Here is a 24,444-nt window from a genome sequence, read left to right as displayed (position 1 = left end):
AAAACAAGCCTTATGAGGAACAGTTGAGGGAGTTAGGTATGTTTAGCATGATAAAGAGAAGACTGAAAGGAGATATGATAGCCATCTTAAAATACCTAAAGGGCAGTGACATGGAAGATACAGCAAGCTTGTTTTCTCCTGCTCCAGAGTATAGGACTCGAACCAATGCATTCAAGTTACAAGAAAGGAGATTACAACTAAACATTCAGAAGCACTTTCTGATGGTAAGGAGCTGTTCTGATGGCAAGAAGCACTCTCCCTGTGATTTCTAGCAACTGATATTCAGAAGCATTGCTGCCTCCAACTGTGGAGAGCATAGCCATCATGGCTAGTAGCCATCGATAGCCCACTCCTCCATGAATTTGTCTAATAAAGCCATCTAGTTGGTGGCCATTGCTGCTTCTTGTGGGAGGGAGTTCCATAGATTAGCTTTGTGCTGCCTAAAGAAGTGCAGGCTGAGACCGTTTTAGGCGCGTTCGGTATGTGCACATCCGCACACAAGCGCATCGTACCAAACTCGGAAGTGACCTGACCTGAAAACGTCCCCAAATGGGTGGGACGGGGTGTCTTCAGGCTCTCTCAATTGTGTTTCAAATATTCACAATTTCACTTAATTGATTAGGGCAGTGCTGATCATGTGATTTGAGCAAGCTGTTTCACAGGCAAAGGTCACTACTCTGGTATGGAGCCTCACATGCAAACACATGGAAGTGAGGTTTTGGGATCAGCTGTGCAAATTGGGGATACTCCATCAATCTGACTTCAGGGCTATTTATTGTGGGAGAGAGGTTATTGAGGATATCCTTGGGAATAGGAAACTGTTCAACAACCCATTGTTGTCCTCTCTTACCTGCTGGCAATGATGGACTATTAGGCAGAGAACCATGACTGCTACCCAGTGACATCCCTCTGGCAAACTTCCTGCAGGCTAGAACTAGCAGATCTCTGCATTGCTTATGACAGTTGGCACCGCAATCTGGAATAAATTGCCAGAGAAAAGAAAAATTGGTTCTGGCAAACTACAGTTTCCAAAGAGATGCAAACAGCAACAAAGAATTTCAACTCTGTAAAAGCTTTCAAAAGTCTGTCTGTCAGGAATTTCCACGTAAGTGGCATGATGTGGGTGGAAGCCAAGCATGAAATGTCACACTAGAATAGAATCTAGGACTGCATACAAATTATTACCACTATTAACTATGATCAGCACTGACAGGTACAAACATGGCAGACATAAAAGGAAGGGGAAAGTTGTTGGGGAACCCTTTCCAAAGAGTTTGGAACTTCAGAGGGGAAAAAGCAGCCGATGTGCTTCTAATTTGAAACTGGAAGGTTGCAGGCGTAAGAGAAAAGCTCCCTTCCTTCCACTCCAAAAGTGGTGTTTCCTAAGAAAACCTATTTGTCAGGCTTTTTGTAACATGCAGTTCCAGTCTTGGAGTTAGTGATTACTTAATAAGGTCACAAAAGGCCAACCCAGAGCATTAATAACCAAGCGTCCTTCCAATGTGCTAGAATTAGTTGCTTTTCAATGCACACACCGTTACGGGAGATGTTAAGCAGGGTACAAGGTCTAAGTACTTTGAAATGCCAGATATTTCACTGCAGCTTAATTTCAGCTGGAACATGCCATTAATTACAAACAAGCAAGAGCTGCAACAAAATGTCACAGTGCGTGTTTTATGGTGTGGGCCAGCTATACCCTTCACAGCTATACACTATTCCACCCCACCCCCCACCCCAATTTTCTGTTTGGGTTTCTTTCTTCCCACTGATATTTATCAGCCTGTGGCTGCTGCACATGCTCTGTTCTCACTGTGCTGTTTCAAAAGTGCATTGTAGGGCATTGATCATTTGCCAGCAATTAAGAGATTCGTTATGTTACAAACTGGAGGGACTATGACTTGCAACCGGCAGCCACGCATTATTTACAGTACCTTTGCATTTGTATCCTTGCTTGATTATACCCCACAGCTGCAATTAAAAGACAAAAGGTATAAAAAGGTATAAAAAAGAAAGCCGGAAAGAAAACAACCTCATTATGAAGGCAGAAACAAAAGGCTACAAAAGTGCAAACAGGAAATTACTGCTCTCAACACCCTTCCTGTTAGAAAGAGCTCTCCATTCATCTGTGAGGCTCAAGGCCTCACAGATTCTGGCCTTCGCCATTTCCAGGACCAACAAGTGAGGCAGCACAGGAGAACTGACTCAACAGATTACCATAAGGACTCTGGGCTGGATACACACTCCTGTTTACTCAGCATCCTGCACACTCTCACTGTGGTTTGGAAAGTGGTGTACACACAACAGTTGCTACAACTCATATCTTATAAAATACTGCATTTTGATGGGGTTTCCCCACCAAACCATTTTCGATTCAAATTGAGAAAAAGAATGACCTAGCTACGTTTTAAGCTGTTAACATATAGACACAGTTTATTTCTACATTTTTAATTCATTCAATTTTGGAATACAGTCGAACCTCCGTTTATGTAACCCTCTGGTTATGTAAACTTCGGGATGTGCGTGCGGCAAACCCAAAAGTATTTTACTGGGTTTTGCCTCATGCGCAGAAGCGGTCCTCAGGTTGCAGAAACCTCGGGATCCAACCGGACCTCTGGAACGGATCCCGTCCGCAACCGGAGGTACCACTGTATTGGGATTAAAAAAACGTTGATATTCTTTAAAAAATTCTTTAATTTGCAATTTTGTGCACCAAAATTGAGGAACTTCCAGGCTACGGTCCAAATTAGGCCTCACAAGCATCCCTATTTGTCCCACGAGGCAGTTTCTTCAAACCACACCCACCTGCCCTGCACCTGACATCTTATGTGACATCAGGTGAGGGGCAGGTGGAGATGCTACTGCCAGTGCATAACTGGGAGCCCTAAAGGGAGCCTTAAAGGGCATTGACAAGGGAGACAGCAAGCCAGCCGGAATCAGCTGCACTACTGAGTTTCTCATAGGAACTCAGTAAAGTGCAGCCGACCCGTGCGGAAAAGCAGGGATTGAACTGAGTGCCTACCAGCAGACTGGCATTTGATTCAAGCTCACTGGGATCAGCTGTCCTATTTGCAGTAAACAGGGCTGCCCCCACTGAATAGGACTGTGCGGGTGTGAAGACCCCTGCAGAAAAGTGGAGCTTGAACTGAGTGCCCTATTAGCTGATGGGTGCTCAGTTCAAGCCCTGCTGTTATGCAGGAGCCAACTGCAAATAGACCCACTCAGCTCTCTGAAGTGATGCTGGTCAGCTGATTGGTACCTCAAAGCACCAGGGGACTTGAAAGCACCTTATCACCTGATGTCACTGTAAGGTCAGGTAAGTAGCAGGTGGGTGGTTCTGCCCACCTGACAAATTTGACCCATTTCATACAATGGCTGGATTTGATTCCCCACCTCTGCCATGCAAATTTGCCTGGGGACCGAGTCCCATGAGCTCGGTGGGACTTATTTCTGGGTAGATATGTATGAGACAGAGGAAGCGCTGTGCTGTAGGTCAAGAGTGCATAAATGCATGCAAAGTGCCCCAAGTTCAATCCCTGATATGTCCAGGAAGAACCTGGAAATATTCCTGTCGGAAAGCCTGAGCTAGATGGGCTCATGTTCTGACTCAATGGAAGGTAGTTTCCTATTTTCCTGTAGGGCTCAATTTCAGACTTCAGTGCCTCCTTGCTTTTGATACCATTCTCATATGGTCTATTTACAATACAAATGTGTGCACAGTTGATGTTTTTTACATTTATTCAAGCCTTTGAAACAAGGATTTTGTTGTTGTTTAGTTGTTTAGTCGTGTCTGACTCATCGTGACCCCATGAACCAGAGCACGCCAGGCACTCCTGTCTTCCACTGCCTCCCGCAGTTTGGTCAGACTCATGTTGGAAGCTTCGAGAACACTGTCCAACCATAAGTACATTAGAACTGCACTAACCCATACTTACAAATCCAGCACAATGCTCACAGAACGTTGGCTTAAGATAGGTCATCTCCTGAAAGTTATGTATAAAACCTGGTCCCATTTTACACTGCAGCTGTGATTTGGCCCTCAGAAAATATGCCATCATTTCTCCTTTGCTGATAAGGCCATCCCTGTTTCAAAAGGAAAAAAAGGGGGGGGGAGTGGAGAGATCTGTTAGTTCTAAACCACAGATCGGGTAGACTCCAACTCCCATTATCCCTGACTACTGGCCAGGTTGGCTAGGGCTTATGGGAGTTGGAGTCCAACAACGTCTGGAGGGCACCTCATTGGCAGCCCCTGCAACAGATAAACAGAGCACCCTGTACCTCCTCCACGGGCATCGTCTCTCTTGTTTTAGAAAACGTTGATACTGAACAACAGAACTTTTCATCTGCAATCCTCATAGCCAATGAGTAATCAGTTCCATGTAACTTATGTATGATGCAGAGTGTCATGAAATAATAAGTGGGTTATGTCCAATGCTGCGTAAATAGACTTTCATGAGCACAATGGGACTTTCTCTTCCCTCCTGCAGTCCCTCAATCTACTCCACAGGGTTCCCAAATTCTTGCTGAGGGTTTAAAAAGGAAGGGAAAGTCCATTTGTATGAGTGGAAATCTGTTTCACTTGGGATGGCAGGGTAGGATACAACCCAGGTTTAATAACAAGCATTCTGCGAGTATCTTTATAGTATTGCTCATCCTTTTTCCTTTCTATTTATGATAGATAGAAATAATATGATATAAATAATAATATAAATAGATAATATGAATGTATGAATATGATAAATTCTACCTATGTGGCCACAATCCCTTAAGCACTTCTGATTCACCTATGTGCATCAGAACCTGAGTTTGGACCCTGAACTAAACAGCTTACACTGTATGGTCACTCTTGCATGTAAAATGGGAATATTAATCACTCGTTCCATGGGCTGTTTAGATTGTGAGTGAGAGAAGAAAATGCCAGCAGCCACCTGGTCATTCTGGATATGGCTGGGTATAAATTAAAACAAATTTAAGTAATTTCTGTTTGTTTCTTGACACTTCTAAATTAAGGCTTCAATTCTATGCACACTTATTTGATAGTAATCTCCACTGAACATGATAGGGAGCTACCTCTGAGTAAACTTGCAGAAGGTTGCACTGCAAAACCATAACAGGAGCAAGACCACTTACTGATCTTTGTCTAATACACAGAACGAATCCAGAAAAGGGAAATTAGCTGCAATGCTTTCAAAGTCTTCTTGAGAGATGTAGCCATCATGGTCGTGGTCATAGTTCCTAAAAACAGACTGAAAAATGCAAGAAAATTATACAGTGGAAAGTAAAGGGCAATAGATTATGACAACACAATTTCCCTTAAAATCAAAGCCAAGTATAATGATAACAACCATTAAATGAAGAACATTACCGAAGGTCAGGTACTATATGCCCAATATCTTAAAGCAAAAACCAGCTTCGAACAACTGATTCATATCAAGAACTGATATGTCTGTATCATACAGAAAGATGATTCAACTAACCACTAAATGAAAACACACCTCCCCCCTTCCCCAATATATACTCTCCTGTGCATTTCATTCATCAATCTAAGTTCCTACTCTGGGTGTCCTTGCTGACTTAAGTTTAGCAGGAGTCTACCAGGAGCAGGGCCTTATCAGAGGTGACACCAACTCTGTGGTATTCTGTGTGATCGAGGATGAAAGAGAAACCTTCACATTTACTCAGAGGTAATTTGGACCTGATCCCTGGATCCTATTGGTGCGGACTATGTAGGTCAGCTGCGGAGTAAGTGAACTTCAGCTTAAAGGCCCACCAACAGAAAGGTAAATACATTTATATATTCATTATGGATTTTAAATACTGTGCTTTCCAACCCCACAGGCTGATTGGGGGTTGTTAATGCTGGGGGTTTGTAATAAAGGAGCTGCAGTTCATACATGCTGCCAGGGATACCGCTAGATCCTTAAAGAATTTGGAGCCCAGGTCCAAATTTGCAGAAAAAAATTGCACATGCCAATTTATATGTATAGATGCTTCTGGGCAAATTAAGATGTCAGGGGCTGGGATCTCACCTAGAGCACCAAGCCACCCTATAAGGTAGGGAGCCTGTGGTCCTCTGGTAGGTGTTGGATCCAATTCCCAGCAGCCCCAGAAAGCATGACCAAAGGCTAGCGATGATGGGAGTTGTAGTTTAACTACATCGGAAGGACCACAAGGTTCATCACCCCTGCGAGAAGTAAAAACAAAAACAAAAAAACTTAAGCTTTTAGGTTTTGAGAAAGGGGAGGAGATCTGGATCTCAGCACAGAAGTCCTGGAACTCCTTCCTGCCGACAATGCTTCTGGCCAGCTGCCTAGAAGTTTAACCAGAGGGCACCTTGGTACCTCAATACAGATGGAATTGCCACCTGAAATTGACTCCTCTTTGACAGTGTTTGTAGCCAATTGCACCAATTACATTAGTTCTCACTTCTACAGTGTGCTTTAGCCATGATTTCCCACGTGAATTTAGATTATATCTGAAAAGAACTTTATGTTTATTTTGTGCACACCACCACATATGATGAGCATGCACACACATCTGTTTGCCATGAGCGCACATGATGGGAAGATATAATTGTATAGTGGCAGCATCTATAGGTTGAAGGCATGTGATGCAGTTCTGGGTCAGTATATGGGATGCAGTATATGTCACACCCAGATACATTGCCTCAAGTTCCACTGATTTATGGTGTGAGAGGAATGGGTACCACATGCGCTGAAGTGAACCTATGCGCAATAGCACATGCCCATGGTTTCTATTTGGCTTTCTACCTATGTAGCATATTGTTGCTTGTGAAGCAGCCCTAAGAACATGCACCTCCCATTACCTATTTGCCAGTCATAACTCATACCACTGGAATTGATTGGTTTTCAAATATAGTAACAACAGGAAATAAGTTTTTTTTTTAACTTACTCTTGTAAAACTGCCCTTCACTTATGCCAGGAGTGAGGAACCTTTGTCTCTCTAGGTGCTGCTGAACTATAATTCTCATCAGCCCTAGTAAGCCTCGCCAGGGATGACAGGAGCTGTAGTTCAGCAACATCTAGAGGGCCAAAGGTTTCCTGCACCTGACTGACACCCATGAGCAGCCACATAAGTCAATCTGAGCACTCTCTCAAATACTTACATCAACTAGTTTTTGGATGTGTTTGTTAATAAGGTTCGGGTCAGGTTTCGGTATGACTCCGGACGCCCATTCAAGTGGCACCACTGTCTTGTTAGGGGTTGTTGGAGAGGTAGGCTGCTAACAAATAAAATAAAAAAGCATTTTTAGGAGACTCACTGTGAATGAAGTTAAGGGTGACTTCTTAAAGGATGCGCAGCTTGCTGCAGAGTGAGTCCAAAGTTAGCGTTTCAACCTTCACATGAGATATAGGCTAAAAGTCCTTACCCCTTGTAGTAGTGCGATACTTAAGCTCTATGAAATAGATCAAGTGAAAATAACTTTGCACCAGAAGGAACGGCTGCAGTGAAGATACAACATCACACTAATATGATTGTTCCATCAGCACAAGCGTTTCTGCTTGCCTGATCTCCACTCCCCACCCCCACCGCATGTGCTCTCCTGGGTCCCCCCTCCAATTGGCAATGGGGGCAGGGGGGAGGAGAGGTGGGAAAGCCTCTGCTGCACTACAGAAACTGCTTGGTCGAATCCTGTCCTGTGTCTGTCTGTTTTTTAACAATGTGACTCTGTTTCCTTCTCTCTCCGATTCCTTTGCATATTACTACAATGGAAGAATGAAACAGCAACAAGGCAGTGACCTTCAACAATGCCATCACTGTCCCGGGTGCCTGGTAATCAATGAATAATCAGTGGCATTCTACTCTAGAGTGTTAGGGACAGCTGAATATGCAAACAATAAATAAAAAGTTATCAACAATCAAAAACGGAAAAAACTTCTGAAGCAGGAAGCACATTTCGTTTTTCAATTGCGTATGCAGCAATGCAATTTTACTTCCAACATTTCCCCTTCCCCAATTTCTCAAACAAAAGTAAGGTAAGGTCACTTCGGACCATTTTGCATTCCCTCCCATCCTGCTGTGAATATTAATAATGGGGGGGGGGGGAGGAGTAGTGCTGGATCTTCCTGGCAGGAAAGTACTTCTTTCTTAAATAAATAAATAAATAAATAAATAATACTAAAAAAAACAAGTATATTACAAAGCTATAACACAGTGGAATTCCTTTTACTCATAAAACCAGAAAAAGTTACATACTGATTTTGAAGTCCTTGGCTCGAGCACCAGTGAGAGCTTATAAATATCATCTTCTGTGTGGTAGAGATCCAGGGAAAGCTAAGAGTCAAACCAGAATAATAATAATAATGATGAAAAGCATTATTTTCATTATTGGGGTGGAACTAAAGAAGTGTAACAAAATAAGCGTAACATAACTCCAACGGCTTCAGAAAATTACAATTTTTCAACAGACACAGTTGTGGGGGGAGGGGAGGGCCTGGGCAGGGTGCCAAGGCGAACCACCCACAGGGGTGGGGCGAATTGCCCAGCTGCACGTGCACCCTCGGATGCCCTACAGCTGGGGGGGAGGTAGCGGGCGGACAGCACGGAGCCTGCGGACACCCAAGATGTGTGGCTCAGGCAAGCTGCAGGTCCCACGGTGAGTGCCGCCCGCCATTTTGTGTCCCCCCCCTCAGGGTGACACCCGGGGTGGGCTGCACCCCCCTTCCTATGCCCCTGGGTCTGGGGTGCTTGATCCTTTCCCCATGATCTTTCTGCTGCAAAGCCTCCGCTCTGTGCAGTTCCAGATAGTGTATGTCTGCAACTGCAAACATGGGAAGAAACAGAGGCTGTTTTGTACAGAAACTGCACTGAATGCCACAGTTTTTGGTGGAGATGACACCAAGGTTGCTATCTCCTGAACATAGTCCAAGTCGGGCTACTTTTCTTCCTGCTTGCTTTTTGCCCCAATGCAAAAGCTTACATTTGCAAACAAAACTCAATTCTCATAAGCAGTGCTTTTTTTTCTTAATTTTTTTTAGGGGTACTCTCATTTTCCTACTCATATCGAAATACTGCCCCTCAATGAGGCCAAACTTAGATTCACAAAATGTTTTGGGGTATGCGTACCCCTGCGTACCCCCAGAAAAAAGCACTGTTCATAAACAATCACGACACAGAACAGAAACTGAGCCACACATCTACTTCAGCATCAGCTAATGTTCAAAGCATAAAATCACTACGATCATATCGAAAAGAGGGTGGGGATCTGCTATCTTTGACAGTTGTGTAGCAGAAGGAATTTGGGTGGGACAGATTGACTAGGGAGGGGTGCAAAGGCTGCACCTGCATAAATTCCCTTTTCCACACAACTATTAAAAGTCAGAAGATTCGGGTCTCCCTTTCACTGACCACAGGGCCATTCCCCAAAATGAATTGTGCAATAAGGACACGAGAGCTGTGTAGGCTGGATCATAACATGCCACTGCCTTTGGGTCTGATCCAAAAGCTTCAGCTACTGCAGAATGCTGCAGCTAGACAGTGATGGGGAAAGACTAACAGCAACACACGACACCCATCTGCTACTAGGTTCTTGTACAGAGAACTGAATAACTTAGGTCAAGATACCCCAAATACTGCCTTACTCTGTACACTCCAAGTCAATCACTGAGATCATCTGGGGGAACACTATTAGTGGTCCCCCATAGACCAGATGCATGACTTATATCAATGAGAACTTGAAGTTATGCTTTCAGTTCTGTGGTCCCAACTCTGTCAAACCTCTTTTCTCATTATCTACAGTACTGTGAGTCCATCTGAAATCCAGAGCTTTGAGTTTAATCTTGTTAACCTCTTCCCTCCCCCTTTTTAAATTTTTCGTTTTCAAATTTTATATTTAAAAGCGACTTCTCTGAGTTAATTTCAGTCTGATTAAAAAGAACGTATTCACCACAGTTTTAGCAGACTGTAAAAACATCTGGGACTTTCCAGATATTTGCATAGTTTCAGAGTTGGTTAGTTAAGAGGTACAGACCACAGCATACAAACTATTGTTCTGTGCTTCAGTGTACCTCCACTTTCCACACTAATTATAACTGTTAATTCATTTATTGGTTGTATAGTACACAGCCTAAGCAAATCAACATGGGGCCCTTGCCTCAAACTGCTTTCAATCAGACATTTGACAGCGGCGATGGAACAAGGGAAAGGGAAGAGCAAAAAAAGCAAGGAGAACAAGAGATGAATGTGAGAAAGAAAACACATTTACATCCTTTGTTTCTGATTTAGGGCCAAAGGACAACAGCCTTAAAGCCACTTATTCTAAGTAATACTGTTCTGAGTTTGGGGTGGGGAGTAGGCTGCAAGCCAAGACCCTTCTAATTTCTTTTAAAATATAAGCAAGTATTTGAATTCCTGGAATAGCCAGGCTAGCTTCCCGGTATGATAATGGGCCTTGAAATATGGGTCACGAAGGTAGAAAGGGGAAATATGCTAATCCGAAAGTTCCAAGTCACATCCATTTCAGGAGGTGGTTGAATAAAGATCCCACTGCAAAACCCTGATTCCCTGAAGTGTTTCTTTGAATTCCAGGCTATGTCTGTAAACACTGTAAGTTTTGAAGTAGCTCGAGTTGATCCGAACCCACAGCCCTACTAGACACAGGGATGGAGGCCGGCATGTTGTACCAGCTGCAGTGGACATTAATTCTGCAATGCTGCCTCAATGCTAAAACTGATTAGTTTTGATTATAGGAAAGGAGGCGGCAGTTTTGTAATGAGTCTTTGAAAGAATGGCCTTGAGTGTCTTTAAATAGCATCATCATCATCATCATCATCATCATCATCATCATCATCATTATTGCAGTCCTGAAAAGGTAAACAATAACTGCAACAAATTATCAGGGCAAGAATCCTCCAGGGAAGCTTCACTGTATTTTGCTACAGGAGACACAAGGTTCGCTTTCACTAATGCTTTAGCAAAGCTGAAAGTAGCCCGTTTTGCACTTCAGCTCCTTATACAGATTGAATTATATAAAATTCAGCAGAGCACACGTCAACACCAACAGCTGATGCCAATGTTCAGACTGCTGCAGTGACGTGAACCTCACGCAATCTTCCTGCAGCCCACTTTCCCCTTCGGTCGTCTTGTTAATGTGCAGCAGCCGTATCTATCAGGGTGGGGGAAAGTTTCAATGTATTTATTTGAGCAAAGAATAGAGAGAATGGAAGAATACCAAATATCCAGATATAAGACCGGATCAAGGATCCCAGTGGAAACAAGAGTGCAAAATACAGCGCTCCTTGTAATCTGAATCGACCCCATTTGGGCAAGCTGCAGAAGGCTGCTTCTGAACTGTTATTTATAACGTACTGTAGTGCGAGAGCAGAGGTGGAAATGTTACAAAGATGATAATGGCAACTGACATTCAGATGTGGAACATAAATTAATTAATTTATTTTAATATGGAAAGTGTTCTGTTGGCTCCCACCTACAACAGCCACATGGGCACCCTCCCTGTTAAAGTAGGATCTCTCTGGCTACCCAACTATGAGAACTAACTGCATGGGGTGGATATCACAATTGTATCTTCATGCTTATGAATCTTTCTGGTCAGCCATTGCTGGAGAAAAAATGCTGAGAATGTGAATGCTGAGTCACAAGACAAGTTGAAGAGAGGACATGATGCTAGGTGGCCAGACCCTTTAAAGGCCCATGTGAGCTTGTGAGACCCCACAAGATCCCAGGGACAATCAGACCCTCTCCTGGCAATGGAGGCTGCCTCGCTGCCCCACAAGTCAGCCCTGGCATGGAGATGTGCGAGACCGTGAGTTGTATTAAAGGAGCTTCAGCTAGCATTGTGGTTCAGAAGTGAAAATGTGTGCCCGCAAAAATAATTTTTTTAAAAAGTGAAAGAAAACAGAGAGTACACCCAAATTTGTTTATTGTTCTATTATGTAGCTTTCAATATTCATTCCCTGCCCTGCCCCATCACTGTGACACACAAATTAAGACTTTTTTAAAAGGCTGAAAGAATTTTAATAAGCAGGCCATGCAGCAGTGCTACTACTTGTGTGCATGTGTGTGTAGGGGCATATGCAGGGGTGCCAACTTGAATAAAATACTGAGGGGCAGTTAAGCTTTGGCTTAGTGCGTTGCCCAAACCCAGTCTTGTGGTTCAGTTCTCTCCTTACTAACCATGAACTGGAAGCCATAGTTTGGTTTACCATGTCGTACGAACCAGGCCAATATCAGTGCACATTCAGCAGAGGGTGTGAATTTATTTTATCAAATGACAAGGATAAATTATTTGTGCAAATAGTTCATCAAAGTTGTGAAATGAATAATCTACATCGTAAAATAAAGTATTTGAAACCTACAGAAATGAAGTAAGGCTCCTTCCTGGTTAATTCCTACCTAGCTGGCATCTTAATATTCTCACGTCTTGGTCATTTTTATCTCTCCCTAATTAATTTGGTTCCCCCTCCCCCCAGAAAATGTGTAATCTGTTCAATTAGCAAGTCTACCAAATTCACCCCTGCCTTTTATATCTCCTCCTTGCTCTCAAAGGAGACAGTGACAGAAGGAAAAGGAACGTTTTCAAATTCAAATTTAACAGAACTTACTGTTAGCAGGTTAATTAAATCCATGTTTGGCTCAAGATGGTGAGAAGCAGTCTGCAGGGAAACCAGCTCACTCAAGGTGACTGAAAGCTGCTGCATTTTAACTATGTTGACTTTGTTCTCATTGATCCAGTCTGGAAAGACGACATGAACGGCTATCAGGTCCTTCAGGTGGACTCCTAAGATTGGGATTTTGAAGCCAACACAATCAGCAAAAGCTTTGCGGTAGCTGCAGTAGTTTCCATTGGAAGAGACTAGCTCGGTCATTTCATTCCAGTCCTGCAAACAAGGTATAGAAGAAGCAAAACTCCGCAAAAGCATTCTTAACATTGCTTTGATTTATCTTAAAGAGGCAGAGCTTAGGGAAATCATACTGGGAGGACTGGAAACCTTTTCTTGGGGGGGGGGGAACGGCGGTGAGGGGCATGATCCAATAACAGAAGCAGCAACTCACACGATTTCTTCCAGCACATTTTTTATGAAAGATCATAGCTCAGAAGGAGTTCACATAGTTTGCATGCAGGAAGTCCAAGTTCAATCACCAGAACCTCCAGTTAAAAAAGAGATAGTGGGGTTGGAAAGAATCCTGCCCAAGATGTTGGTTAGATGCTGCTAATAAACAGACTGGGCTAAATGGGCCAATGGCCTGACTCAGTATGAGGCACCTTCACTTGCTCTCAGTCTCCCTTATACCAGTAAGAAAGGACATCTTTTTGAAAGATTACATTTGAGTTTGCTCATGTTCCTCTATATAATATTTACACAGATGTGAGTCCACTACAAGAGAGGTGCTCTCATACCTTTGAAACTTCTGAGGAAAGGTGAGAATGAGTTTCTTTGAGACGTGAAATAGAGCTATGGCTTAGTCCTCCTACAACAGCCATCAGGGTATTGAAATTTTGAAGATGAAGAAGTTTCTGTAGAGAAATTAGACACATTGCTTACTTGTTGATAAAAATGTTACCTGTTTCATTATTCTAACAAGACAAATGTATGGCTCTATCTGCAATCATACACACACTTACCAGATAATCCAACTGATAATAACAAGCAAAGGTCCTGCCAACCTAGCAGTTCAAAAATATACCAGTGCAAGTAAATAAATAGGTACTGCTGCGGCGGGAAGGTAAACAGCGTTTCTGTGCGTTCTGGCACTTGTCACAGTCCTCTGTGCACCAGCAGCGGTTTAGTCATGCTGGCCACATGACCCGGAAAACTGTCTGTGGACAAACGCCGGCTCCCTTGGCCTGAAAGCGAGATGAGTGCCACAACCCCATAATCACCTTTGACTGGATTTAACCATCCAGGGGTCCTTTACCTTTTACCTTATACAGTGGTACCTCAACTTACGAGCGACTCGACTTCCGTATTTTTTGACTTCCGAATGACCTCCGGAAGCGAAAAAATGGCTGCCGCTTCCGAAATTTTCAACTTACGAAGGGAAAGCGGCGGCACGATACCTCGACTTACGAAGTTTTGAATGCGGTTTTCTCGACATACGATTTTTTTTCCCGTTCCAAGATGGCGCCTTCGACTTACGAAGATTTAGACTTACGAGCACGCCTTCGGAACGGATTAATTTTGTAAGTCGAGGTACCACTGTAGTTATTTGTTCCAATGTGCAAGGCTTAGAATAATAGTTCTTGACTGTTGGCATGGTGCCTGATGAGAACTATGTTAAAAATGAAAGGCAAAAAAATTGTTTGCCAAACTGTATTTCTTTTTTTCTCTCTCTTCAAACTATCCTAGTAGATATATTAATACATGAACTTTACTGTGACATCCCCAAACCCACCTAAATGTGTAAATGATTAATTCTTAGCTGGAATAATATTACCAAAATCCTCTAATCTTGAATAAAATATTTTAGAAGTTCCTTTCAAGAAGCAAACAAAACTAATATAAACCTTAAGAATAATAAATCACCCAGGACAGTAGGATTCTCCACTGTATTTTATAAGAAACTTGAAGAATGCATAGTTCAACAATTAATATGTATAATAATGACAGAGCTACAATTAAGTTGTTACAAAAGGCCTGAGCAGAAGCTGAAATGGTAATCATAGCCAAGTCAGGTACAGATCTCTTACTCTAAGGCTCAAAGTATCCAGAACTGGACAGCTATCGTAGCAGAAAGGCTTAACAATTTGATAATAATGCATATTAATAAGGACCAAAGAGATTTCATTAAGAATTAAAATATAAGAAGACTGGTGGACTGTATGGAAGCATCACAGTTAAATCAAATACAGGCAGCACTTATTTTCTCGATGCAGAGAAAACATTTGATTGGCTAGAGTGGAAGTTTGTGCACTGGAAATTTCTAATGCAGGATCACAATATCTTTGGTATACAACAAATCTACAGCAAGAATTTACACCAGCACATCCCTTTCACAGTCAATAATTTACAGAAGTACAAGAAAAGGATGTCCTTTGCCACCAGCATTGTTTGTTGCCTTCCCCACTCCTTCCCACCTAGACACTTACATTAGGAACAATATCAAGATACCTGGAGTAACACTGGGATAAACAGAATGTAAACATTATCCTTACTATGAACACTAGTATCTGGGCTTCCTACATACCCTCTTATTTTGGACCTCCATACCACAGTATTTCATTCCAAGGTCATTATTACCTGTGCAACATTGATGAATTTTGTGATTACTTCTGCCCTTTGCTGAGGGGTTGGTTTGCTAAGGACCATCAACTGGACCCACTTGGAGATGCCATTAAATAAAGCGATTGATCTTTCCAGAGTTGGGTTGTTCTCCAGGCAACCATGGATCACATAGCTCTGATAATCTGTAAACTAGACAAATTCATTGTTATATGGCTTTTCTAAACCACAAAAAGGACATATACTGGAGTAGACCAACATTCCATGATAAGACCCAAAACTTAGGAACTCTGACCTTTAAAAAAAAAAAGAACTCCTCAGTGCACATAATTTAATTATTGTTTGATGAACACTGAGCGTCCTTGAAGGATAGGGAGCACTACTAGCTTTCATTTCTGTTTGGATAATGGAACACAGTGGAGACCTGTGGTATCTTTGCAATATTTCTTTTCAAAAATGTAACCTGAACATAAGCAGAAGTCCTTGCACTTATGGGACTCATTAGCTGAATCCCACCCACAGATCTGAAGCTTGCCAGCAGCAAGCAGCACAAACACCTTGATCCAAGACATTAGATCCTCATGGAACTTCCTGATTTGTTTACAAAGGATGCCAACAAAACCACCAATGAAATACAGAAAACATCTGTGGACACAAAGGTGCCTGATGATTTGATGGTGGTTCTGAGCAGTTCCCTTGTAAAAACTATGTGGATCTTTAAGGATCTGTGTTTTGGGGATATCTATCTATCTATCTATCTATCTATCTATCTATCTATCTATATCACAGTAGTGCTGGAAAGCATCTGATCCATTATTGTTATGGCTCAGTTAATGGGACACATGTGACCTGTGATTTGTAGGTGATTTGGAGGGGGAGACTCATTAAAAATAAGCAATTTCAACAGGATCTATTTTACTGGATCCAGTTTGTGTGTTTGTGCCTGCACATGCATATGCCCACCTTCTCTCTCACAGACACAATATTCCCCAACTCCTGTAGCACCCCAATTTCTGGCAGCCGCCCCACAAGCATTCTGTTTTTCCTCCCCATGTCTCCTACATCACTTTCCTTTCCACCTTACACTTTCAGTCATTCCCGTTTCTGTTCAGCACATCAGGTGCCAAGCTAAACCTTGAAAAGTGCATCAAGCCGAAAGAAGAAGTAGAAAAGAGCACTGCTGTTCTTACTTCCTCTTTCAACCTTTAGGTGCTTTTCAAGGTGAGGGTAGTGGTAAGATAACCACTCTTTCCACATCATGATGAAGGGAGAAGTAAGCATGGGGGCAGGGAAGGTGTAGAGGTTTTGTGGGGGGAAGGAAAAATAAGGGTGCCTACGGGCACTGCACTGATAACCCCAGAATGCTACAGCCAACAAGCAATTAGTATACACTGAGGCTGCATACACACCATTCATTTAAAGCGCATTTAAAGATCTTGACTTCACCCAAAGAATCCCAGGGAATGTAATTTGTTAAAGGTGCTGGGAATTGTGGCTCTATAGCTACAGTTGCCAGAATTTGTTGGGGGAAGTAATGCACTTTAAATGTATGGTGTTACATAGCTTGAGATTTGATGTAATGTATATCCAGATTCAAGGAAATGGGCAATATGAGCCGTAAAGCCCAAGTGCCATTAGAAATTGTAGGTTTCTTACAGAGATCCTTCTGAAAGATTTATGCTCCAGGAAAGTGAGGTGCTCAGCAAGCTCAATGGGTTCCAGGTGATCAAACAGCAGGCAAGCTTTTCCCTTCTTGGAAGGTTTTTTCCTTTGTGTGACTCTCCTCATCCAGTCATAAGAGGGACTGCAAGAGAGAATGATGAAGCCACTTTCAGGATCTGACACCCAATAATGCAAACATGGAACTAGAACCCAGTGATGGCGCTGCCAAGAACCCCTGCATTTTGTTTGTGTGAAGTCAAACAGTGATATCTCCTTCAATTTAGATGCATAGCTGCAGAGCTGTCAACCTTCCCTTGTTTTTGCAATGGGAAATTCCCCTATCAGTACTATACTATAGACTATAATACTGATAGGGGAATCTCCCGCAAAAAAGGGAAGGTTGACAGCTATGTTTAGATGAGCTGTTTTGAAACATTCTGAAGATAAGTCTGTAAGAATAGCTCTGTTGGATCAGAACAAGGGCCCATTACGTCCAGCATCTCAGTTTCTAATGGTAGTTGATGTCAGTAGCAGCCAGTGAGGCAGTGGCATTCCTAGCCCCTTGGCTGCCCGGGGCGGGAAGCCAAGAGGCACCCCTGGGGGGCGGGGCATCGCAGCGCGTGCGTGCGTCATGACGTCATGACGCACGCACGCGCGGCGACGGCCCGGCATCCCCGGGGGTGGGGCATCGCTGCGTGTGCGTCATGGCGCGCGCACGTGCGGTGACGCCCCGCCCCCGGGGTATGCCGGGCGGGGGCTTGGGGGCCTCGGCGGGCTGCAAAGAGCCCCGAAGCCGCTGCCGTAGCGCAAAGGGGTGCCAGGCTGCGGCTTTGGGGCTCTTTGCAGCCCGCTGAGGCTCCCGAAGCGGCGGCCCCGCCATCCCTGGGGGCGGGGCATCGCTGCGTGTGCGTCATGACGCACGCACATGCGGCGACGCCCCGCCCCCGGGGATGCCGGGCCGCCGCTTCGGGAGCCTCGTCCGTGCAGCGCTGCTGCTCCCGGGGTGACGGAGGGAGCAGCGGCGCGTGGGAATGGTGGGAGGAGCCGCCGCTTGTCACCCCACGCGCCGCCGCTCCCTCCGTCACCACGGGAGCAGCAGCACCGCACACAGCCGCCTAGGGGCGGCACGAGGGGCGGCCCGCCCCCACCGCCCCCACCCTACGACGCCCCTGCAGTGAGGCAGTGTGTGTATGGGGGGCACCATTGCTCTCCTGTCTTTCCAACACAGCAGACCATGGGTGAATACATAGTGAGAGAGTGGAGGGGCGAGGAGCTTTGGCCCATGCCATGCATGGCGGCGAGTGTCAGACTGGCTCCTTTACAATTTGCTGCAGTGGGCCAAGTTCCCCACAACTCACTCCATCTTTCTCCCTCTCGGTAAGCGACAATGGCTCATTGTGTTGGGAAGACAGTAGAGCAATGGTGTCTCTCCTGTGCCACCACAACGGCTGCTGCTGGCCGGCCTGGTCCTTCCTCCAGGTGGTGCACAAATCCAGGGTATGAAGGCAACAGCTCTCTTCCTTTCTTGTTTGTCCCCAGCAACTGGCATTCAGACATATATTACCTCTGAACCTGGTGAGTCAATTTAGTTATCATTGCTAATAGCAGTCAACTGAGGTAGCAAACACAGAGTTCTACTTCCTTACACATCAGAGAGACACATTCCAAATTTTATATTTATTTTAACTAGTGGCTTTTTCTAACAACAACAACAAAAATAACACCACAAAGAACAAGAAGAGGAATTTTAAAAAATGTTACAGTGATCAGTACTGGGATGACAAGTTACCTAATTATGGTTCTCTCCCACCTCCTTTACCCTTTTTGCTGTTTTGCCACGGCTGTCAATATCAATATTCAATCTTACTAGGAAGTCCTGGCAGAATAATCAGTCCTCACGGATGGTAATCCTTACATGCTAGAGATATCAATAAGATGGATGTGCTCTTCGTAACCCAGGTGGCTGGCTAGTTCTTGAAACTCCTCAGTCAGACGAACCAAACCAAGGTCCAGATTGAATTCTGCAGGAAATTCCAAAATCCAGTATCTGAAATCATGACAGCAGAGTTATTCATATATCAAGCCATGGAGCAACTATGTGCTAAAAGCCTAACTTACTCCACCTTTTGGGAAATGAACCTCCCTTAAATCAAATGAATCAACAGCTCTGTTGAAGAGAACTTTGGGCCTTGAATTGCATTGGTGGCAGCAGTCCTTTGGGTGTGGCTTCATCCATCACACACTGGTGTAATGATGGGATAATCCCTAACCATTAAAGCTTTCCCTGCCATGCAAACATTTATAATCTCTCAAAACTTTTCTATACTAGCACAAGAATCTTGGGGTAGTGTACACAAATGGGGCAGGGAACACATCCATATTAAAATCAGCAGGATTCTGAGTTGTTCTCCTCTAAATTCTGCTGATTTTAATATGAAGTGCTAATAAAATGTAAGTATCTACTGGAATTAAGCACCACAAAGTCATGGGAGCAAAAGCAGGTTTTCAAAAGATGACAAAAAGTTTTTTTTTTTAATTATTCAGAAAACATACAAACCTCCAAGTGGAGCAAAATTGTATTTACCTCATGAAGTAGCAGATTTTTAAGCGAATTTCACTGCAGTTCTCCCCACTAGCATCTCTATATGTAGCTTAGTTAAAGAAAAAGCCATGCCTTTTGGTTTCAGTGGCTTTCTAAGGTTCCATTTTCTTGTTCAATTAAGCAGTTGATAAAATGATAAACACTATGTTCAACACAGTACTTGGTTTTGCAAGTATATTATATTTTTTATTATACCCCGACCTGGTGCCATATTGTGATGAAGTGTGGACAGGAGTATTTTAAATAAGATAAACCAAACAGTATAATGAAAAAGTCACCAAGAAAATGTCTAGAATACAGGAGGCCAATTAATTTGACCCACTGCTAACATTGGCCATTAGTCTCTAGCAATACAGCAAGTCTTTCCAAAATAACCATTCTATAATGTACAGAATGTATACAATGGTGTATACACCATTCCTTCCTATGATGACCAGTTTGAAGTCAAAGGAGAAAATCCAAGATTATTCAAGTACATTGTTAAAAAGCTATCTACACTGAAATCATACAAGTAACTACTATTCAATAAATAGAGTATCTGAAAGGATATAGGGAGAGAAGTTTTCCTGCGAGTTCTGTGGATGGTAGATACCATCGGTGCATTAAAAGGAAGGTTCGTGGCAGATGACTGTTGCTCAGTTCCCCTCTGTGATCTGCAAAAAACAGATATATAACATTCCAAAGTGGATAACATGCATTCATGAATGATACCATGTAAAAATAGGCACATTGAAAAGTCAACTGGACATCTCCCTCATACACACACACTTTCTAAAGTGATATTAGCAAAGGTAAAAAAATATAGCTTACTATCATTAGCAGTGAGATGAGCACATTTATAAAGAAAGAATAACTCACCCATGATATCAGTTATAAGGATGTGTGTACACCAGCTGTTTTTCCAAGGTGACACCATTTTAACCTCAGGAGCAATTTGTGCCTTAATGTCTTGAAGGTTGCTTCACACATTACATTTTCCCTACACAGCGGTAATATTTGTGTAAGAAACAGTATGTTCTGCATCATTTCAACTGAGGTGAGAGTATCCTTTTTACCACAGCAGTTGATCATGCCAGTATCCCTCTCAACAAACATGCAACAAAGAAAACACTACAAACAATACACAGAAGTTTCCTTTATGCAGGAAGAATGAAATGTGTGAAAAGGCTCAAGATAATAACAGTTCTACAAACCCTTGATTAGTCTTGCTAAATATTTTATAATATCTCTCTTCCAATCCACTGTCCAAACCAACTTCTTTTATTCCTAACTTTTTTTCTTTTTTAAAAAAAACCAAACAAATTCAGCTGACTTTGCAGCATTCAACCCATTCATATCCAGCCCCAAGCAGCATCTTGGTAATTTCTTCCCCCTTTTTCTTGTTTGGCGGTGGATTGACTTTGCATAGGCTCAGCAACTTCATAGTCCATCTCAGGATTTCCTATCTTTTTCTCCACCCCCCTCAAAAACCCCCACATCCAGGTTATTATGATTATACATGTGGCAATAGCACACATGCAGCATTATTTTAAGGGAGGGGAAACCCACCTACTCAAGAGACCAAAATCTCTAATAGCATTAAGTACCCGGTACATTTTTACCACTAGACCATCAAAGGGTCTCTTGTGGCACCTGAAAAGACTAAGCAATTTTTTATGGCACAAGCTTTCATGGACTCAAGGCCATTTTGTCAGATACGACAAAGTGAGTTCACAAAAGCTTATGATGGACTTGGGAGGAAAGTAAGACTCATACCGAACATTTTAATGCAGGTGCTTAAAAGTTCATCCAATGTTGCAGCTTTCCCGAGTGTATTGGACCCCATCGTCCTTTAACTGTTAAAAGAACGAATACACTTTCACCGCATCAGAGGAGGGCAGCGGCGGCGGCAGCAGTGGCTCCATTAGATGTCTGTCAGTTACATTATCTGTACCACTTCACCAGAAAACTGTAAAAAGAAATGGGGTGGGGTGGGAGAGAGAACCAGACTACAGTTTTATATGTGGGCCAAATGTTTACGGTTCAGCTCATCTTTTTAAAGATAATAATAACAATAACAATAATATGCCCACACAAGAAGTGAAATGCAACTTCTCAGCAGAACCAGCTCTTATTGTTTAAATATTTACACCAGGAGTGATGAACCTTTTTCAGACTGAGGGCTACCGGTATATTCTCTCGTAGGCAACTTTCCAGAGGCCACATGCCAATCACAGGCAAGGACAGGACCAAAAGGCACTGTGGCAACAGATATGACTTGTACCTTTTGAGAGTAGCCTCCATTATGGCTTCAAATCTTCCTCTCCATCTAGGTAAGCAAGAGGCATTATCACAATTCGTGAACACATTCCAGTCGGGCAAAAGCACTTGCGGAGGGTACAGAGCAGGGCTGGGGAGACCAGTGGCTGCGGGGAGGGAGAGGGCCAGGGGAAGTGATACCTCCCCCAATGAATCTTAATCTCAGTATTTTTTTAAAAAGCTCTTTCTTTCTTTCTTTCTTTCTTTCTTGTGAGTAAGTTGCTAGCATTTGTAGAACCTGACAAAATGTGCAGGCACTATCTTTCTCATTTCATTTCATTTACAAGAAACTAGATTGCTCCTTCTTTCAGTGTTTTAGTTTTCCCTTCCCCAAGAGTCTATGCAGATGCCCATGTGGGGCTTGGGGAGAGTGGCCATGGCCTGAGGAGAATCCTGAGGGCCACAGGTCCATGGGGCAGAGGTCCCCCACACCTGAGCTATACCATTCAGTTAGGATTGCCAGCTTCCCCCACCCTGGCAGGACTGTGACTTTAACAGCTGTGTGGTGGGAGAACCAGAAATTTAGTAAGCAAAACTTCTGATAGTGTAACAGACAGGAGAAGCTTTACCTGCTATATTTTTGCTCATTAAGCAGCTGTTAAAAGTTGTGGGATCCCAGGCAGGAGAAAAGTTGGCAACCTTCAGGTTGTTCTGTCTGACACACACAAAAGTACAGGCTGTGAGTACCGAAAGGACAGCCAGGAATTTCCACCTGTAAGATTGTTTCTGGCTTTGGGACCGGCTTAGTTCTTGGGGGCGGGAGACCTACATTGTTACCTATTTAGTTCCTCGACTTTGCATGGCACCTTTTCCAGCAATCTAGCAGGACTGTGTTATTTTGCTTTATGTCTTGATCTCTGCCCTATAGTGTTTTGTTCCTGGTGCTCAAGGAGTGTTTTCTTTCTACTACCCATTCATCTCCCCAATTGCAGCAAAGGCATTATCAGCCTCCAGCTGAATGGAAAATCTATGTGTTGTTTCTAGCAACTCCTCTAAGTGGGAGCTGCCACTTCACACATTCCTGACCTGCTGCTGCTGACGGGTTGTCCATTCTCCCTCTCTCATGGAATTCCACTTACTCCGTAAAAATAATCATACATGTACAAATCACAGAGGAGCTCATACATTGTAGAGACAGCATCGAATAGAGGGAAAGGACAAAAACCACAGAAAAATAAGTAGTGATGGGGAGATAACACATTTTAAGATGCCCTTGCTAAGGACTGCAATCTTAGATCTAACCTCTTAGTAACTGGCAAAAGGGTAGGAGATGCTAGTGGTTAGAGCACTCCCCTCTGTTTTGGGCAAAATCAACCAAGCCCGGCTCCTTTCCCTTCATTTATACTTTGCTAAGTGCTGATTTGGAAGCTAGGGTCAGAAATGTTGTACAAAATCAGATCCTCTGTTTCACAACAGTTAAAGATGCAGGATGGCTCAATGTAGCAAGATGCCTTATATATATGGTATACAATGTCAGCTTTATTTGTGCTAGGGCTGCCATATTTTGAAGAGCAAAAAAGAGGACGCATTTGCCAGCTTTTAACTATGGACCTCTATGACGACTTTCATTTTACATACCCATGAAAAAGAGGACCTGTCCTGGAAAAAGAGGACATATGGCAACCCTATAATGGCCCATCTAACTTAGTATCAGTTACACTGACTGGCAGCAGCTCTCCAGAGTTTCAAGGCAAGGGTCTCTCCCAACCCTATCTAGCAATGCTTGGGATTGAACCTGGAACCGTCTACATATGAAGGAGATGTTCTACCACTGAGGAATGTCCATTCTCAGAAGAGTGACAGAGGGTATGCTTTGGTTGTAGATGGTTCCAGGTCGAATCCTGAGCATCATCAGCTCAAAGGATCTGAGAGCCAAACTAGACATGACAAAAGAGATATATGACTACATCTCCACTCACAAAAGTTTGCAAAGAGCAGCTGTTGGTGGGATGGGTTGATCTGGATTGGGACTGTGGCACAGGATAGGGGAATTGACTCTTTCCACCTTGATGCTTTCCCCAATGAAAACTGCCCCCCCCCCAAGCTGTTGTTTGCTATGATATATTTTCCCAAAGTGTGCGAATATATTTTTCCTATCTGGGCTACTGGAAGCTTTGTGGAGAGGAGGAGATTTTAATTAAAATGGAACAAAAGGAATAGTTCATGCAAACACACACATCAAGGTCTCAATCCAGAACACTCAACTACAATAAATTAGTGAAAATCATTTGTTTGCAGCTCGTATGCAATAGATGTTTGCTGTTCTTCAGATTATTAGGAGGGTACATAAGTACTCCAGCTCCAATGGAATAGTGAGAAATAATCAGCTGCTATAAATAAGGAAAACGTAGCCCAAGTTTAAGCAGCAACTTTTTTATTTTTATTTTTTAAAAAACACCTTTTAAAAATGTTTTCAAAGTCATGCAGACATATGGAGGGAACAGAGCACCAGACAATAGTTCCTCATAATGCAATCAACACTACTGACAGCAATGGGAGCTCTCCAGTGGCAGCCCTACCGTTAGAGTAGGGCAGCTGCCTTTTGCATCAGGTGCTGGGTGGTGGTGACATGCCAGAGGGCAGAGCTCCATTGTGCCAGCCACCCTACCCTACCCTTTCTTAGCTAGCCTATTTTCCTCAAGTGTGATAGAGAACACTGCTCCACTACCAGTGTTGAGGTACAA

The 24,444-nt window shown here is 43.2% G+C and overlaps 1 protein-coding gene across 7 annotated transcripts in view; it reads right to left on the bottom strand.

Moving 5' to 3' along the window:
• The window catches only part of RASGRP3 (RAS guanyl releasing protein 3), a 46,056-nt gene that overhangs the window by 2,622 nt on the left and 18,990 nt on the right, over positions 1 to 24,444 (bottom strand). For 4 of the 7 annotated variants that reach the window (XM_033144499.1, XM_033144497.1, XM_033144498.1 and 1 more), the window contains 14 exons: positions 21,218 to 21,410; positions 20,013 to 20,115; positions 19,445 to 19,507; positions 18,776 to 18,907; positions 16,855 to 17,002; positions 15,217 to 15,390; positions 13,377 to 13,493; positions 12,580 to 12,855; positions 8,216 to 8,293; positions 7,125 to 7,241; positions 5,128 to 5,243; positions 3,933 to 4,080; positions 1,932 to 1,968; positions 851 to 976 (listed from right to left, as the gene is read on the bottom strand). In XM_033144499.1, the coding sequence (XP_033000390.1) occupies positions 851 to 976; positions 1,932 to 1,968; positions 3,933 to 4,080; positions 5,128 to 5,243; positions 7,125 to 7,241; positions 8,216 to 8,293; positions 12,580 to 12,855; positions 13,377 to 13,493; positions 15,217 to 15,390; positions 16,855 to 17,002; positions 18,776 to 18,907; positions 19,445 to 19,507; positions 20,013 to 20,115; positions 21,218 to 21,287 (1,705 nt within the window). In that variant the 5' untranslated portion in view covers positions 21,288 to 21,410. Of the gene's footprint in view, positions 1 to 850; positions 977 to 1,931; positions 1,969 to 3,932; positions 4,081 to 5,127; positions 5,244 to 7,124; positions 7,242 to 8,215; positions 8,294 to 12,579; positions 12,856 to 13,376; positions 13,494 to 15,216; positions 15,391 to 16,854; positions 17,003 to 18,775; positions 18,908 to 19,444; positions 19,508 to 20,012; positions 20,116 to 20,320; positions 20,420 to 21,217; positions 21,411 to 24,444 lie in introns of those variants that run through there. The other 3 variants (XM_033144501.1, XM_033144502.1, XM_033144503.1) reach the window with 3 other exon arrangements.

This window comes from Lacerta agilis, chromosome 3 (assembly GCF_009819535.1).
Source record: "Lacerta agilis isolate rLacAgi1 chromosome 3, rLacAgi1.pri, whole genome shotgun sequence".
In the NCBI taxonomy this organism is placed as follows: domain Eukaryota; kingdom Metazoa; phylum Chordata; class Lepidosauria; order Squamata; family Lacertidae; genus Lacerta; species Lacerta agilis.
This window is presented reverse-complemented; position numbering and strand designations above follow the sequence as displayed.